This window comes from Psammomys obesus, unplaced genomic scaffold, assembly GCF_907164565.1.
Source record: "Psammomys obesus unplaced genomic scaffold, mPsaObe1.curated_primary_1811, whole genome shotgun sequence".
Lineage (NCBI taxonomy): Eukaryota > Metazoa > Chordata > Mammalia > Rodentia > Muridae > Psammomys > Psammomys obesus.
In genome coordinates, this window is record NW_026585685.1 from 2,031,134 (window position 1) to 2,049,365 (window position 18,232).

Sequence of the window (18,232 nt, forward strand, 5' to 3'; positions counted from 1 at the left end):
TAGTATTAGTATAAAACAAACTTGTCTTAAAGGTATTTTGATAACTACTTCAATATAATTCTTTCCCCCATCACCTTGTGTATTATGTTTCATGAATTAAGAGAGTTACAGGCTTCAAAAGACTGCCAAAGATGCCCAAACACACAAAAATATCACAAGGCCAAGCGCACTGCTGCAAGCCTGTAGTCCTAGCTATTCTGGAGGCTGAAGCTGGCAGAACTAGAGTTCAAGGCCAGCCGGACCAGTTTAGCAAGGTCCAAAATAAAAGGACAACACAGCTAAGCAATGGGTGCTTGCTGAGCAACTGGGAGGCACTGGACTCAACACCAGAGAAGATGGTGAAGCCTTAGCCTTGGGTTAGAGCTAGCTGCTATAATTTGCCTTAGAGTCTTGAATCCCAATCGTACAACTAGTTGCTATGGGATTTGCAAGACGGAGACTGTGTTTACCACTGAAATTCCTCCATCAGATGGTGAACTGGCTGCCAAGCTAAGCTCTTTACTCCGCCTGCCTCATTAAAATAGTTGCTCGATGCCCGTGGAATAGCTACAGGTTTCCTGTGGCAGTTTCCAAATGACAACCACTTAAGCTAAAGAAGGTGTGACCTCAGTTCATGGGGAAAGTCATTTCTGCACCCAATGGAGCCAAGGCCCACAGGGATGGCCACGCCTCAGCTGCCATAAGGCACTTATGAAGATGTTCACACCCACTTTCAGATTCGAGGAATGCTACCCAGAACCACGCACACTGCAAAAAACAATCACTGGTTATAGCTTCCCGCTTTCCTTTCCAGTAAACAGAGCTGGCCACATACTCACATTCCTGAGCAGGGAATGAGCCCAGCCAAGGTCTCCCAGGAGGCAGGAGCCTCCGCTATCCTAGACAATCAAGCACACCCAGCTATCCCTAGCAGTGACATTAGCCTGCAAGGGTTTCTCTGGACTCCGTCCCTGCTGAGGCTGTAGGCTCCAGTGACCTAGGATTGAGCCTGCAGTACCTCTGAGCCCAGGACACAGCACAGTACTGAGCACAGTAGGCTCTCGACCAATGCTTGTCGAATAATAAGTTAATAATGGTTTCCTCTCTTGTTTCTCTTCCCTTTTGTGCCTTTCTATCTTCTTGCTTTAGTAGTTGGGGATTTTTAAAAGGGCATATTCATAAATTATAGGGCAAAAATAAGTTTATAGGGACCCTGGCTGGACTTTTCTGGAATACGTACGACATGGGAAGCAAGAAGTCCTTGGGGAGTCCGTCACTTGGGAGGGGATGGCACATCTGATAGGGGATGGAAAGGCAGGTCTAGGGGATGCACATGAGCAAGAGGTTTGGAGTCAGCCACACACATAAGCCAACAGCCATCAGGGAAGGCAGATCTAAGGACTCAAATAAATAGAACAGCAACAACAAAAAAGCTAAAGCAGCAGGTATGAGTGGCCCCACCCACAGCCTTAGGGAACACCATGTTCCCTGACAGGACATCATTCTTAACCTCTGAGTCAGACAAGAACCTTCCTATACAAAGTAAGCAGCAGCCCAAGTTCCCAAAATACAGCAGGGAGGTAAATCCCAATCAGGGGTGACGCCATTTTCAAAAGCTCACCTGTCGGCTGGATCACCACGGTAGCCACCTCCACAGCTTTTTCCTGGATCTCCTGCCAGTTGCTTTGCTCTGTGATCCACTCGCTGACCACACACCGATAGGAACCCTGGTCTGCAGAGAGTGCCCTGGCCACGGAGAGGCGGTAGGCGTCGCTGCCCACTGTGTCTAGGCGCACGTCCCCACTGTGGTAGCGCTGCTCGTAGCCAGGGCCTGGATGGAACCTGCCCTCGTGGCTTAGGGCTAGGATGCTGCGGTGCACCGGCCCACGGTGCAGTTCCCACCGAAGCGCCAGGTGAGTGTGCAGCGGAGACATGGTAGATGCGATGCACCGCAGCTCAAAGGGCTCCCCCTCACGCAGGCTCAGGCTCGGAGGAGGCCGGGAGCTGGGGCCTACCACCAGGGCGTCGGCCAGCACTGCGGGGGACAGAGGGAAGATGTCACTCAGTGGTCACTAATGGTCTGACCCATAAAAAAAAGAATAGGCCGCCTTCCATGACTCTGGCCAAGAGCCATGGCAGCCACCCAAGAAGGGTTCCTCATCCCATCTTAAAGCCCAGATGGGCAAGTCACCCATTCTGATACACCCACAATCTCAACTGACTTTCTGAGTTGCAATATACAGAAATTAAAATGAGGCAGTAACAAAACTCCGGCTAAAATAGGTTTGTGGGTGCTTCTGTCACCATGACGCAGGTTACTCGGCCCTTTGTGTCTCAGTTTCCCAGAAAGGAGTGGGTGATGACTGTACCTCCTTCATGGAGTCATCCAGAGAGTCCAATAAGTACCAGGACAGTGCCGGGCACCAGGATGAAATAGCCTGGTATGACTGCCAAGTAATCCTTTGTTTAGAACACGAGGCTGGAGGAGGGTGCCTACAATCTAGAGACAAGCGAGCTGCCAAGTCAGGATTCTGGCGGGGGGGGGGGGGGGGGAGGAGGTACCTGTGGCTCATATCCTGGGTAGAGAGTATCCACAAAAGGAAGGGGACAAGAAATGCTGAAGGTTCTGCTGCTAACTCTTAGCACCTACTGGAAGAAGCCACCACTGTGGCTTGTCTTATTACTTTGTGGGTTCTTCTTTTTCCCACCCTTTCTCCTCCCCCCACCCCCGTTTCACCCCCTATCACTAGCTAGGGGAGAAAAAAAATAGAGGGGAAAGAGAGAGATAGGGATCCTTGAATCTGATTTCTTCTTTGAGCACAATTACTAACAAACTGCAACCAAACCCCTTGAATGACCAATAACAACCCACCCCACCTATTAGGGCCCATAGCACTTATACACCATCTGAAAAGTTTCCAGAATTCCAAATGTCACACAACACAGAAACTATCTGCAGCTGGCAAAATCACATCTCTGCTAGAGCATGAAGCAAATCATGTTTTCTCACACCTGGCACTAAAACAAAACACAGTCTTAGAATATTTCTGTGTGTGTGTGTGTGTGTGTGTGTGTGTGTGTGTGTGTGTGTGTGTGTGTGTGTTTTAAGAAATCAACATCCCAGAATTCTCTCTGCACACCACACCACTTCTGTGGTCTAGAAAAGGGAGTAGATTTGGGAGAAGTGATGTGATGGATGCTGATCACGTGATCCGTGCATTCAAGGTGGGGGCTGTCTACCAAGGGCTGGGAAAATCTTCCAAGCACATCAGGAGCTACATATGTGGATCTTCAAGCATCACAATTCATCAGCCCCTTGGCCTTTCCCTTGATTATACACTCATAAAGGGATCACTCCAGATAGCAGAAACTGTTACTCCTTTAGAATACTTCCCACAAGCCCATCACCTCTACAAAACTAAAATAGTGGCCTTCTATTGCATACAGTGAGTACAGCCAGCATGGCCACACTCTCAAGTACAGTTCCTCATGGAGGAGAAGGATGCACAGCGTCAAGGCCCATGAGTTCAAGGCCAGGCACATGCTGGACCACATCTACCTCCTGCCAGAGACTATACCTGGGCAGCCAGTCAGCCTCTCTCATGCTCTCCTTCTGCTCTCCTGAGCCAAGAAAAGCCTCCCCTTACTTCTCTTGCCTTCAAAGACTAGTGGAGAAGCAGGGAGACGAAGGAAGGGGTGGGGGGCTCTTCTGTCTCATAATATATCTCAAGGGTGTACCTGACCTGATAGAGGGGTCATCTGCTGTACTGTTTAACTCAGAGCAAAAATGTCTAACAGTAAAAATCTTAAAAAAAGAAAAAAATTCATGATCTTTTTTTCCGCCAAGCTCTAGAAGTCAAACCAAAGCATGGATTTAATCACTCTACCACTGAATTTCAAGGTTTCTATGTCCCAGCCCCCAACCCTAGATGGAGTCTCACCATGTAGCTCAGGCTGGCTTTGAATTTTCTGTGCAGTTCAGCCTAGGCTAGTCTCAAACTTTCAACCCTCCTGCATCAGCTTCCAAGTGCTGGGATTACAGGTGTGTGCCACCAGAGCCAGGTACATTCTGTATCTTTTTATGGGAAGATGTAAGAGGTAGATTTCATAGCTTAATGCCTTGGTATGTATGAAATGGCATGGCTGACATTTCATTCCCTCCTGGTCTGTCTGGTAAAGGAAAAGCAACAGCTGCGCTATAGCAATTTCTACCAACCACGACAAAGAGTGGACGCCTGACCAGCCCACTACTTTTCTATTATCATTTTCTACTTACACACTCCTGACCTGAAACAAATATTTTCAGAAAAAAGACAGGGCACAAATAAACATACAATGAATAGTAATAATATTGTTTCTGTTTTGTTAGCCTCAAATTAAAATGGCTTCTTGCTCATTTACTAATGAGCTATGTCGTTTTAAGCAAGTAATTAACCTATGCTCTTCCATCTCGAGTGTAAATTAGGGAAATTGCCTGCCCTATCTTCTTCACTGGATTCAGATAATTGAATGTGTGAGCAAATCCAACAGCACTTGAAGGCTGGGAAAACCCAAACTCAAGCTATTGCAGATACCTATGATGTCAACTTTGCCCGGCAGGGTTCATGAAATAGCAGTAACCACATGGTTTTTCGTTTACAAGGAGCAAGCACAACTTCTGATGCAAACAGGTATTAACTCAGGAAGATCTCAGAGAAAAAGACATGAAATCAGAGTGTCTATTCCTCCCTTAGAGCCGAAGCTCAGTGATGCCTGCCAGCTGACGCAGCTGGAGAGGCCTGGCTTGGGTTAGCTCTCCTGTCCCCACACCTTTTAAGGCAGGCTCTGTTGGACAGAGGAAGCTGAGGCATGGACTGAGCCAGGAGCCATTTAGCTGACAAGTGGCAGAGCCAAGAGCTGACTGCACAGGCGAGCTAGCTCCGGAGTGGGACTCCCACAGGTGACCACACCATGGCACCTACAACTCACTGGCCACAGGATACATCCGAATTACACCGGGAAAGGGGATGGGGCTCCCAGGGGACAACTGGTCCACCCTCTGCCTGTCATCAGGTAAGACACCATCACTGCCATGGACGGGAGAACCGAGTCTCTTTGCAGCAGCAGAGGAAAGTCTGGCCCTGTTCGAAGACCGTACCTTTAACCTGCACTGTGTCCTCATAGTTGCCCTGGACAGTGGCATCTGTGCTTGGGGTTGAGCACTTGTAGTGGCCTTGGTCCGAGGGCTGGACATTCTTTATATGCAGTTCCACAGCATCATTGGCAGTTCTCCTCAACAGGATGTCACCCCGCTGCAGCCGCTCCCGGTACAGCTGTGCCGGGAAGCCCGCCTCCCAGGTGCTGGCGAGCTCCACGAAGCTGCTCCCCAAAGATGAGAAGCTCCAGTCAAAGTTTTGCTCGCTGGGGCCATCATAGTCGCTGACGTTGCAGGGGATCACCAGCTCGGTGCCTACCACTCGGACCAGGGTGCCCGCAGGGACTCTCACCACACGCCCGCGACAGACAGCTGCAACGACAGGAAATGAAAGGTGGGCCTTTAATCACGGAGGTCCTTCTCTGTATGAAAGTGACATTTGATGGATGCTTCTGCTCAGGGGTCCAGGGCAGAATGTGGCATCTGAGTCTCTAAGAAAATGGACCCTGAAGAAGGGGATTAGGCCATCCCTGAAATTATGGGTTGGAAGCAGCACCTTGAAATGAATGCCTTCAACACAACCAGTTTCCCAGTGCTGACAGGCAGACTACATATGAAAAGTGGGTTAACGGTGGCCTCAAATAGCTTTGTCTCTTCTGTTAGCATTTAACATATCTTTATATGCGATGAGATATGGAAAGGTCCTGTATTTAAGGAAAGGACATAGCTACGTGCGTATTTACATTTCTGCCCATCCCACATCAACCTTCATCCCTAGAGACCATTCCCAAGACCTGATTTATAATGATGGATGCCAATTTTCAAATCCTAGAGCAGCCTGCTGATAAAATGATTTAACTCCTGTTATTTGACATTGGTTATAAATTATTTTTAAAATATGACAATTCCACCAAGTATTAATTTTCTATTTTCTGGCTCATTTCCTTCTCTCTACTCTTCACCCTGATCTAAATTCAGAAGGCGGATGGGGAAGCTCAGAAGGAGGGAGGCTGCCTGCTGCCGTCAGGAATTCAGCAGCTTGTGGTGGGAGAGGAACGCAGCGGACAGGGCCGGCGGTGGGCTGGCATTACCTGCCAGGCGGGCACGTGATCCACAGAGCTGTGGTGCAGGGCACTTTGGGACAGGTGAGTCCCTTCGGAAGGTCTCACTACAGTGAACTTCACTCAGCACAGTTCTGTAGTGTTTATGACCTGGCTGTTAGACTTCTTTTTAGACTACTTCTCTTGATACAGCAATGAGTCGTACAGGAGACAGCATGGGCTCTGAGTCAAGATCAGGGTTAAATCTCTCTTAGCTTGGCTTCCTTGATTATAAAACGAGATAAGATGCTACCATGAGTTAATAAAACAGAATGTTAAGCTGAGAGTCCTCTAAGTTAATGCAGGTTCGATATGATGAGGCCTGCTAGTGTCGCTATTATAATTCCATCAGCCACTATGAGTTGATCTGTGTGCCTCACGCAAAATCCTTACACTGAATTCCAAAATCCAGTATGCCAGAGCATGGCCTTAATTGGGAATAGGGTCACAGAAGATGTCATCAGGCAAGCTGCGATGTGGTTATATGGCACAGGTAGGACTCTGAGCCAATATGACTGGCGTCCTTAAAGGGGAGCTAATTTGGACACAAAGGGAGAATACTGCACCGCCATGAAGGGAGAGATCAAGGTGATGCATCTAAGAACTGAGAACACCAAAGATTGGCAGCCAGCCAGCACAGGCTCGGAGAGGCAGGCCCAGCCTTAGGAGGCATAGGCTCTGTGGCTACCTCGCTTTGACCTCTAGCTTGTAGGGAAGAGGCGCGGTTGTTGAAGCTACCTGGTCTTCGGGGGGCATGAGTCCGAGGAATGAACACACCAGGGCTGCCTGGTTATTGCTGGTGTAATTTATGTTCTCCAAACTCTGTGGCCGCCTATTAATGGATTCCAAAATGAATTTATAGTGGTTGTGTGTGCTTTTAAAAATGGAATTTTAAATGAACAGGAGCGATTAGAGTGCAGTGCACTCGGTAAGGAATAAATATTGCTACATACAGCACTTCGTTAGGTAAACAAAGGTATGTGTGAATATTATGATGAAAACATGGCATAAATTTGGTTCAAGGTTGAAAAAAAGTTGGGGGTCGTTTTTAAAAAACTAACTCTTGTTTCCTCTAACCTCAAATGTATTATCAATTATCATTTTCTTTGGGAAAGGAAAAAGGAAGCAACCATGTGAGAGAAACACTGACAGAGACAGTGTGAACACTATTCAAGTACGGGGACTGACTGTCTTCCTGTCCTAACTGAGCTGGGGACAGGCCCAAAACAACTTCCTGCCCTAAGAAAGGCAGCTGAACCCCAAATCCACCTCTGTCATGAAAATCAAATAAAGTAGGAATGGGTTTAGCATGTGTAAGGCCCAGGGTTCCACCCCTAGCACTGAAAATAAATAAGAAAGCAAAACTAAATAAAGCATTATATTAACCCCAGCTACTCAAGAAGTCAAGGATCACCTGAGTCTAGGAGCTGGTGGCTCCTTGACCTAGCAAGACCCTGTCTCAAGACCAGAACCTGGAGGAGTAAAAGGCAGGGAGCAGAGGGCACATACATACTCTACATACATCTGTATACACGTATGAAGTTACTGAATAACTTTAAAAATCAGAATGTAAAAGTTGGTAGAAGCATGGGCGGTTACATGTCCACGCAGAGAATAGGAGAATAACCCCAGGTTCTGCTGACCAGCGCTAAAAAGGCTGTTTTCTTCCAGCGGCAGCTCAGGGCCTACAGACAGCCACGGCCCACAGCCTCAGTCAACACTTGCTGCAACAGACTCAGGCTGACCTTGAACCCCAGATCCTAGGAATGGGAACCTGGGCGAAGATGGGGAAATCCCAATTCCCCTGGGTATTTTCAACTTCTCCGAGAGACGATTTTGCTCCTGTATTGTATGGAGGACTGTCCCGGGGCAGCCCTCCTGACTGCAGAACAAAGCTACTCAGAGAACAGCAGATCTGGGAGAACACTCAGACCACAGGGAAAGAGAAGCATATGAATCTTCAGGCGTGGTCATGCCTTCCAACGTGTGCGCCCATGAACATGCGTGCCTCTTTCCGTTGGACATGGCAGTCTCTTGCAATTTGCCCTCATGATTTTTTTTTTAAGTTAATTTTCATCTCTAGTAACTCAAAAGAGTCTTTAAAATATCTGTCTACTTACAGTGTCTGACCCTCTACAGCCATGATCACCGCTGCTCAGAAAAAGAAACAAGCGGTAATTCTTTACTTAATTTTAGAGATGGCCAGACAATTCAGGATCTCCCATGAGAACCTTCACAGCGGCACAGAGGTAACCTTCGGAGAACCACCGAGCCCTCTGCTGGAGCTTCAGTCTCTATAAAGTGGGCACCCGAGTACCCGGGGCTCTGAGTTCAGATACCCAGTGCCTACATAAAAAGCTTCAAGTGGTGCTGTACAGCTGTAACCTAGTGTGCTGGGGGAAGGGGCAGATACAGGAAGATCCCTGGGGCTTGCTGGTCCCCTTCAGTCTAGCTAATTGGTGAGAGACAATAACCCCCAAAATATGGAGCGCTATTGAGGTACACACTCAAGGTATACCTATAGGCTGCATGCTCACACGCACACACGTTCATGCACAGCTGGACACATGCACGCTCCCACACAAGAACATGTGCACACACATATATACCACATACATACACATGGAGAAAAAAAGGAAAAAAAAATGTGGACATCCACATCGACACTCCATCCCACCCCTCACTCCAGGATTTTCCAAATGGGTAAATATTTCCTATCTCTATCCCTTGGCAAAAAGCTGGCTCCCAGGGCCTTGGGCCCTGAACCTACCCCCCTTCTGTGGTTTCTGTCTTTATTCCTAGTGACTGGAGTTCTGGAAGTGAATCCAGCGCATTATCTCAATTCTCCAAGCTCTTTCCCACACGACTACCAGAATCCTTTCATTTATTTTTTTTTTAAACACACAAATCCACTCATTCCATTGATCAAAAATTTTTAAAGATTTGTTTTTATATTGTGTGTATTTTTATATCTGTGTGAATCTCTCTCTCCATGCCTGTCTTTTTAAAGATTTACTTTACGTGTCTGAGTATTCGTATATCTACATGTACGTCGATACCCTATGTGCACACCTAGGGTCTGCCAAAGTCGGTGTTGGAGTCCCTGGGACTGAAGTTACACAGTTGTGAGATGGCATGTAGGTGCTAGGAATCAAGCCTGGACCCTCCAAAAGAGCAGCCACTGTTCCTAACCACTAAGCCATCTCTCCAGAGTCCTACGGATCAGAATTCTTCAATGGCTGCTTACCATATACGGTAAAAACTGTCTCCAAGTAAGCAAACCCCCTGGTCCAAGCTTCCCTCTCTCTCCACCGTTACTGCCATAACTCCCTCACTGGCTTCTTGGCTTTCTACCCACTACAAAGTGGCTTTCAAAAATACACAGTAGATTATATTGTCCTCAACCCCTAACTTCCAGTCATTCGACATTTCACCCCAAATCTTTACACTGTTTCCTGGACTCTACATTCTACTCCATGATTCGCTTAACTCTGAAGATTTCCTTAAACAGACAAGAGCCAGTGTAACCTTAGGGCTCTTGAAACAATGATCTTTGATAATCATGCACTTGGGTGGGTATACATACATGCACGTGACTGCAGGTGCCCATGAGGATGGACATATCAGGTTCCTCTGGGTCAGGGTGTCGTGCCCTGCCTACAGGTGCCGAGCCCCGAATTCAGGTCCTTTTGCAAGATCAGTCAGTACGTGTTCTTAACCACTGAGCGGTCTCCAGGCTCACACTCGGGGTACTCGCCTATCTCTTCAGGTCTGAACTCTTGACGTCACTCATCCTACTGCTTCTTCAACCAACCCTTCCCGGTCCCCTAAAGTGCTACCTTCCATTTTTATTCACCCCCAAAACCTCCTCTAACCAGGGGAGATTAATGTATCCTATGCACACTCATATACTCTTTTTATTATTTATCCTCCATCTCTTCCAGTATGAGCAGTGACCGCTGTGTGTCTACAGCAGGGCCTGGTTCACAAGCTGGCCAATAAGAATCTGCCAGATGAAAGGCATACAAGGTTCTTTACGACCTTTGCTAGCAACCTGTCTCACCTCCAAACATCCTTCCCCATTAACGTTTATCCTTCAACAAACACAAACCACCTTCCTTTCTGAAAAATGCCACCGTGCCCTGTGGTGCCCAGGGCCTCTGCTTCACTGTTTCCTCTGACCAGCGTGGCTCTCCAGCAATCCTCCCTCCCAGAGGAGGCTTCAGGATGACTTCCTCCTCCATGAGGCATCTTCCTTCCCCAGGATCACTCAGGTACTCCTTCCAACCTGCGCACGTACCAGGAGGGAAGCTATTTTACAGTGCTGCTGGGGGTGAGGCAGGGCACGCAGATGCTTGAAAGAGCAAATTCTAATCCGAAAACTCAGAAACCTGAACAATGTCTTGCATGCCAGAACCTGGGGTGTCCTCCCATCCGAGCAAATGGAGATTTCAGATTTTCGTAGTTTCAACTTGCCAGCCACAATCTGGTATTTAGTACAGATTCCTCTTAATATTGTTAAATAGCGACAAACGATACTTAAAAATAAATATAACTTGTAAAAGGGAGAGCATATGGCTTTTCTCAAATCAAAAAGAGGAACTGCAGAGCCAAACTTGCCAATTTTTGTCACAACCTTTGGTAACAGCTGATAACTGAGAGAAAGAGGAAAAGACAAATTTCCACTGAGTTTCCAAGTGCTACCAGTATTTCAAATTAAGAGTCCTAATCATTTCTGAGCCTAAACAATGCTACCATAGCTCGGCATAGAAAGGCCTCTTCTAAGCAACAGTTGAGGGCCAGTGAGGTGACTCTGTGGGTAAAGGGTACCTGCTGTGCCAGCCTGGCCACCAGCTCCAGCTCCAAAAGGCATGCTATGGTGGAAAGAGAAAGGCCACGTTGTCCTCTGACCTCCCACCCGCATGGAGGGGTGCGCATGCCCATATACAGGCAGGAAGGCATACAGCAGTAATAAAAAAAAAGTTTAGTATCTTTTTTTTTTTAAATCAAGGTTTCATTTGTTTCCAGGGGTCAATATAAGAAACCTTTCTTTGAAAGCCATTTAGTTTAAAGTTATGTTTAGTTTGTTGTTTAGTCCAGGCTGGCCTCAAGCTCAATGTCCTCAGTGTCTTGAATGTTGGGAGTAAATGCCTGTGTTACCTACCGTGCCCAACGGAAACCATTTCTCTGCTTACTTTAAGGTACTACTCGGAATCAGTTGGGAGAGGGTTTGTTTAACATTCAGGAAGTACTGGGTTCAATCCCCAGCATTGCATAAACTGAGCCTAGAGTCAGGAAGATCAGAAGTTCAAGATCATCCTCCGCTGCACAGCCAAGTAATTCTAGCCCACAGAAGAGTTACTCAAGTCAAGAAGGTACTATTGAGGATGCTATCATGTTGCATTACAAAACTCCACCTGACTGAAACCCACTAAAATTTAGTTTAAAACAACAACAAAAACACCCCAACAGAGCCCCATTATAAAACAAAGACCAAAGCTATGGGACAGCTGTACCAGCATCCCCTTCCAGAAAACACAAACTACAAAGGTATCTTTGACCTTTGGGGCCACTTATGATACCCTCAGAACACGTCAAACCTTCCAGGCTTCTACACCAAGTGAGTTAGCAGCAATCCCCGCCGCTAAGAGCCCTGCACTTGCGACAACCTGCTCAGCTGAGATCCGCTTAGAGAAGGCTCAGAAGCGTCCGGCCTCCGCACCCAATGCCTTTGGATTCTTGGTAGAACACGGTCCAGTTTCTTCAAATCATGGAATTGTTCTTGGAATGAGTTTCCGTGCTCCTCACAGAAGTAGTGAATGGGGGGGAGGGGGGATACTTCAGATTACTCATTATTGCTTGCTGCTATTAATTATAGGCCTCTATGGAAAAACATTTTTGCCATGTGCATCCTGTGCTCCTAACTGTATATTTTACTCTTCTTAATCCTCAGAGTATAAATTGTCTGATGCTCTGAATAAAGTTGGCTATTGCATGAGAGTTTAGTCTGCCTCATTTTTAGGCTCCATTCTACCAGGTCCCCAAATCGAGCAGTAAACAGATTCTCATTTAAAGTGGTTTTTATTAAGTCTACAGGGAAAAAAAAATTAATAAAATCATTTTCTAACTTCATCGGTCATTATTTCAACTTGTATGTCTTCCCCTTCCCCCCCAAAAAAAAATCATATAAAATTCATGTTTCTTTTTGTACCCTGGCTTCAAGGAGCATCGGTATTAAATATGACATTCAACTATGAAAATCATTTTGCTTAAATTCCAAATAATCATTTCCTTTCTTCTTACTTTCCATGCTACCTTGTGAGCTCTCTTTGCACCTCTTTGTGTATTTCACTATAAGTTCCCACGAGGTATTTGAGGGAGGGGTAAGTAGGCCTAAATCTAAGAAGTGGGTAACTCAGATTTCCCCTTGTAGGAGACTGTTTCTGGTATAATAAACTAGTGTGGATCAGACAGCTACCTGTGGGAAGCAGCACGGTGGTCAGGTTAAAACTGGGGCAGCCTGGATCAATGCCTCTGTGAGGGATGAATCACAGTCATGTGAACCCAATCATGCCCTGTGCTTCTACTCTTGAGAAACCTGCCAGATTCTTAAGTGGTTTAGGCCAGGAAATATACGTCCAAACACAGAGCTTTGAACAAGTCACAGAGCCAGGAACTAATTTGAAGAGCCAAGATGGGGGGGAGGGCAGACAGGGACAGGGGATGGACCTGCCAGGGGATACCAGCCAAGAAGTGACCCTGGCAAATATGATACAGGGCTTCTCCTCTCACACAATGGATATCTCAACGACTTATCAGAAGGCAGGATGAATTGCTGGGAGGTTAAACACAAAAGAAAAACTAACAGGTTAAACCACACCTGTAATCCCAGCACTTAGGAGGCTGAAGTAGGAGGATCCCAGAGAGCCTGAGGCCAGCAGAGTGAATTCCAGGTCAGCCTGGGCAAATAAAGTCAAACAGCAAGGCCTGCTTCAAACAGCAAGCTGCCTAGCAAGTACATAAACATTTTTATAACCAACTCACAGGATGAGGATACCAAAACTGGAATTCTGAATTCAAACAGCTTCTAGCTATAAGCCTGGAAGGGCCACGTTCTTGGATCGAAAATGCAAAGCTGAAAAAGGAACTAGAGCCAGCAAGACAGCACTCTAGACTGGCAGCATCCGAGCTACTTACTGGAGAAAGGGAAGCTTCTTGATTTTCTGGTGCAGCAGGAAAAAAGCATATCTTCTTGGGCAGAAGATGAGATCATCCAGGGACTGAATGGCTTCTCCACATTCAACTATCGCTTACAGGGCAGTCACGATGCTAGCCGGGCTCCATGGGAGAATCACTGGTCTGTTAAGTTCAAGGCCCCTGGGATCAACCCCTGCTACCACACAGAGTCAACTAAAATAATGAGCTGAAGAGACGGCTCGAGGTGAAGAGCGCGTACTGATCACGTGAAGGCGTTCGGTTCCCAGCATCCCCTTTCACAATCATGTGTTAACTACAGCTCTAGGGGTTCTGACACTGTCTTCCGGCCTCAGAGGGCACTAGCACATACATGTGCATACACACACACACACACACACACACACACACACACACACACGCACACGCACATGCACACACATGCATGAATAGAGATAGTAATAAAAAGTTTAAAAAATGAGATGACAGAATCAAATAGCTAAAAATAAAAGAGAAGAAACACACACTAGAGACAGAGACATAGGAATGGAGATACTGATGTGCCCAGACATGGAGACGAAAATAACCATGACCTATTAAAGAAGTAGGAAACAGGATTTTTACTAAACTAGAAGCTATTAAAATGGAAATTTAAATTCTAAAAAATAAAAAAAACGCAATAACTAATATTAAGGATTCACTAAGCGGTCCCGATAGCAGATTAGATGTAGCATAAAAGCACCCAGGATAAGTAATCTAACAGACTCCAGGTGTGAAAGGATAAAAACACACGACGGAGGATGTGAGATACGTGGGGCACAGGAAAAAGGTTACAAATATTTGCAAGAAAGTCCCAGAAGGTGTGAGAGAGAATAAATTCTTTAAGAGATTATGGCTAAGATTTGTCTTCAACTGAGTGCTTGTGTGCTGCAAAAGCAAGCTACATTCATTATATATCACTAGCGGGATAAATACGGGAGCGCAGGCCAGGAAAATTGCCGAGGCAGAGAAGGGGCCACAGCACAACTGAGAACTGACACTCAACGGAAATGATGCTCGTAAAACCATGGAACGGCACCCTTAAAGTGATGTCTCAAAAAGTAACTGCCAACTGAGGGAAAAGGGATGGGGTACTTTTAAGTGGAAAGCAAAATAAATATGCTTTCAACCAATTCACCACAAGGAAAAAGATAATTAATTGGCATAAAAAAACACACTAAGTAGAGTTGTTCAGACAGAAACAGCTGGTTCTTCTTGAAACACAAGACGGCAAAAAGAGAGAGACAAGAATGACTGTCCCGGTGGCACTACAGAATCTGACCAAATAATATCAGTGACATCTTTTGGATTCAATCTGTATACATAATGAAAATATATGAGTGGGGTGGAGTAGATTGGAGCTCAGAGGTCTCAGAAGTGGTGAAAAGTTCACTGGTAGGACCAGTGCAATGGCTCATGGGTAAAGACACATGCCACTGATCCTGATGACCTCAGTTGGCCAGAGAACTGGCTTTCGTAAGCTGTCCTGGGACCGTGTGTGCTCACACACATACAACATAAATGAAAATGCAGTTGCTGGGATATATATTTTAAAATAAGCCACATGTACGACAGATCTGGTATGAAAGACATTTATTGGATGGAGCTGGAGAGAGGGAAGGACAGAGAGACAAACATGGGGGTGGGGTGCAAGGCAGAGAGCAGCAGACCAACCATTAAGTACATGGCCTAGATGACATCAGAGGTAGAACTCAGGCAATGACACAGGATGCTATCAGGACCCTAAAGGTCCCTAAGAGGGGGCCAGTTGAATTGCCTGTACAATACAACAGTAGTATTTTTTTTAAAACTCACCAGTTGACACTGAGAAATCAACAATAGACAGGATTTGTTGTTTTTAGCTATTTTAATTAAATAATTAAATAAAGGTACATTTAATCAAAAATTATAAAAATTCAAGCAAAATAATAATTAAAAAAAAACCTTAGGCCAATATAAACTTTTCTGCATTAATTCTGCTGATGGTAAGTAAATTTGGCTGAAACAGTTACTGGTTAAATGTGTAACGATGTGTATTTTAACCTCTAGGGTAACCACAAAGATGAAAGGCTGAGCCCGGGGTGATGGTGGTGCACATCTGAAATCCCAACACTTGGGAGGTGGAGGCAGTTAGATCAGAAGCCAGCTTAGGCTCCATGAGAGCCTGTCTCAAACAGCAACCACCAAACACAACAAAACGGGAGTTGGGGGAAGAGACAGAAAACTATCCATACTTTTGGAGCGTCGCTCAAGTATTTACCCTGAAATGCATTCTGTCTGATTTATTAAGACCATACTCTGTGTCTCCGACATGCCATGCTCCGAGCTGAGCATCGTTCAGAGGACTTTGGTCCAACAAGCACACCAGGAGATAGGTGTTCCCAGCCTACTACAGATGAAGAGGACGCCTGATGGCCAGAAGCCGGTCAGGACAGCAAAAGTGAGGGCTGAGGCCCCACCCCAGCAGCTTACACACTGAGCTTTCTTGCAACCAAAAGCTGAGTTGGTTCTGCCTCTGTTGGTTCTGTCTGCTCTGAGGGAAGGAGAAAAACAGCTAGAAATTCCTTCTGAAATATTTCATACTCCCCAATGGGGGCAACAAAGCAACAGAAAAATGAGTCATGAAGAGGAGAGATAAGAGTTCTAATAAGTAGATAGGTGGGGAATGAAAAAGAGCCTTGTTAAAATAATTCCAGGGGGCTGAAGAGACAGCTCATTGGTTACTGCTCTTTCAGGACTGGAGTTTGGTTCCAGATACCCACAGTATGTGGTTCACACACACCTGTAACTCTCCAGGCATCTGACTCTCTCTTCTGGACTCCACGGGCATGCACAGACACAGCAATAAAAGTGATGGCAACTCTAACACACACGCACACACGCACACACACACAGTGGACCAGTATCGGTTTAGGAAGTCCTCTCAGAAGGGTGCCTGGCAGCCCTAGGCTCTGACTTCTCACTCTGCAGCAGATGGTTGGATAACAATGAAGAGCTCTTTCCAGATTACCACCTCCCACCCTTTAGCATACTCAAGAAAGTAATTAGCTGCCTTCAGGTTCCCTGTATCTGGAATAGCTGAGGAGAAGCAGGAAATGCCAGGCAAGGCTTTCTAGGTAAACAACTACACATGCAATGTGCGAGGCAGCAAGTTCTACCGGCAACCGGGCAACCGTTGGGATCATGAAGAGAAACGAGACAATAAAGACCAAGCTTTATTTATCGACCCTTACCCACCTCCCCCTGATAGCCACGGGAAATAATTTTATTTCTCAGGTTATCATCAACATTATTCTAAATCAAGACCTGCAGAGTGTGGCCTCGCTACAAAGCATTCCTGCAATCTGTTTCTATTATTGCTCAAATTTTTATCATCTGGCTTGCAGATTGGAGCCATTTGTAAGCTGTATCAGCTGCTACGATGACAGCGGTACAGGCAAAGATGAGCCCTGAAATAAGGCGCTCAGGGTGCTTTGGTTGCCAAAGACCCCGAACCCACCCTTCCCCGGTCCTCCAGGAGATCAGGTGCCCACGAAGTCCTGCAAAGATGTCCCAGCCCTCCTGTGAGCTAGACTCCAGCACACACAGAAGCACAAACTTGCAAACCTTATAGTCAATGCCTCTGCCAGAGCTCCTGCCTCAACAAATGAAAAACCTTTGTCTCCCTCAGCCTGCCTCTGGGAGATCTGGCATCAAGGGAGCATGCCAGTGTTCGTCAAGACAGTTCCTAAGTGATAGGACAGCTGCAACGTACACATTAAACAATTTATGGCCAGCAGAGAAGTGAAATAAAGTCACACACGGCAATACTTCAAAATGCCTTCCCACAGCAAGGCATTCTACTAGAATGAGCCTTTTAAAAAAAAATGTTCAGTTAAGGGGGAGGGGTGGCACATGCCTTTAATCCCAGCACTCAGGGAGGCAGAGGTAGACCGATCTCTGAGTTCAAGGCCAGCCTGGTTTACAAAGCAAATTCCAGAACAGCCAGGGCTACGTAGAGAACTCCCGTTTCCAAAAACCTTTAAAAAGTTCAGTTGACCCTCACTGTTGGGGTTCAAACACACAATGTCTCCTATATGCTCATGTGTTTGAACACTTAGTCTCCAAGTGGTTTTGGAAGGCTGTGGAATCTTTAAGAGGTGGAGCCTAGCTGAAAGTATAGTTTGGCTCCACAGCCTGTCTGCACTCTACTTCCTGTTCCACAAGGAAGTGAGGTGGTGAAGAATACCAGACGCACACACTTGCCACCACGGAACCACCTGGCACCCTCCATCAGGGACCATATTAAGTAGATCTGTGAGCCAAAGTAAGCCCCTCCTCTCTTTAAATTGCTTCCTGTCAGGCATTAGGGCACAGCAACAAGAAAACGACCAGTGTGCCCTCTAAGACACACTAAACAAATGTGAACGATTGATTCAACGAACAAATGCAGTGCAAGGAGCACCTAGGCTGGGCCGTGGGCACTTGGTGTGTGCCTGGAGTCTTGAGAGGTACACGGCATAATGCAGGGAAGTGCTGACATGGCCTTCGGGGGGGGGATGGTCAAAAAAATTAGAGCAATCCCATACGAAGGGTTTGGTGGTGATGGGGGCTTCACACGGGGTCATTATTCCACCTGGACCTTTGAAAAATGGCCAGGTGAGGGGAGGAGCCTGGGCAAAGATCTACGTACAGAGCATGTGCCCAGGGCAGACGTGGTAGCCAGTAAATTACTCCAGGTCCTCTCCTCTATGGACTACCAGGGGTGGAGGGGGTTGAGGGTGGGGTGACGAGGGGTTGATCAGAC

General features: G+C 46.5%; 1 protein-coding gene across 1 annotated transcript in view; it reads right to left on the reverse strand.

The window, feature by feature from the left end:
• Ptgfrn (prostaglandin F2 receptor inhibitor) overlaps positions 1 to 18,232 on the reverse strand; it is a 69,902-nt gene that overhangs the window by 35,604 nt on the left and 16,066 nt on the right. Inside the window, exons 2-3 of the mRNA XM_055628431.1 lie at positions 5,117 to 5,485; positions 1,601 to 2,014 (exon numbers count right to left, since the gene is read on the reverse strand). Coding sequence (XP_055484406.1) covers positions 1,601 to 2,014; positions 5,117 to 5,485 — 783 coding nt within the window. The remainder of the gene's footprint in view (positions 1 to 1,600; positions 2,015 to 5,116; positions 5,486 to 18,232) is intronic.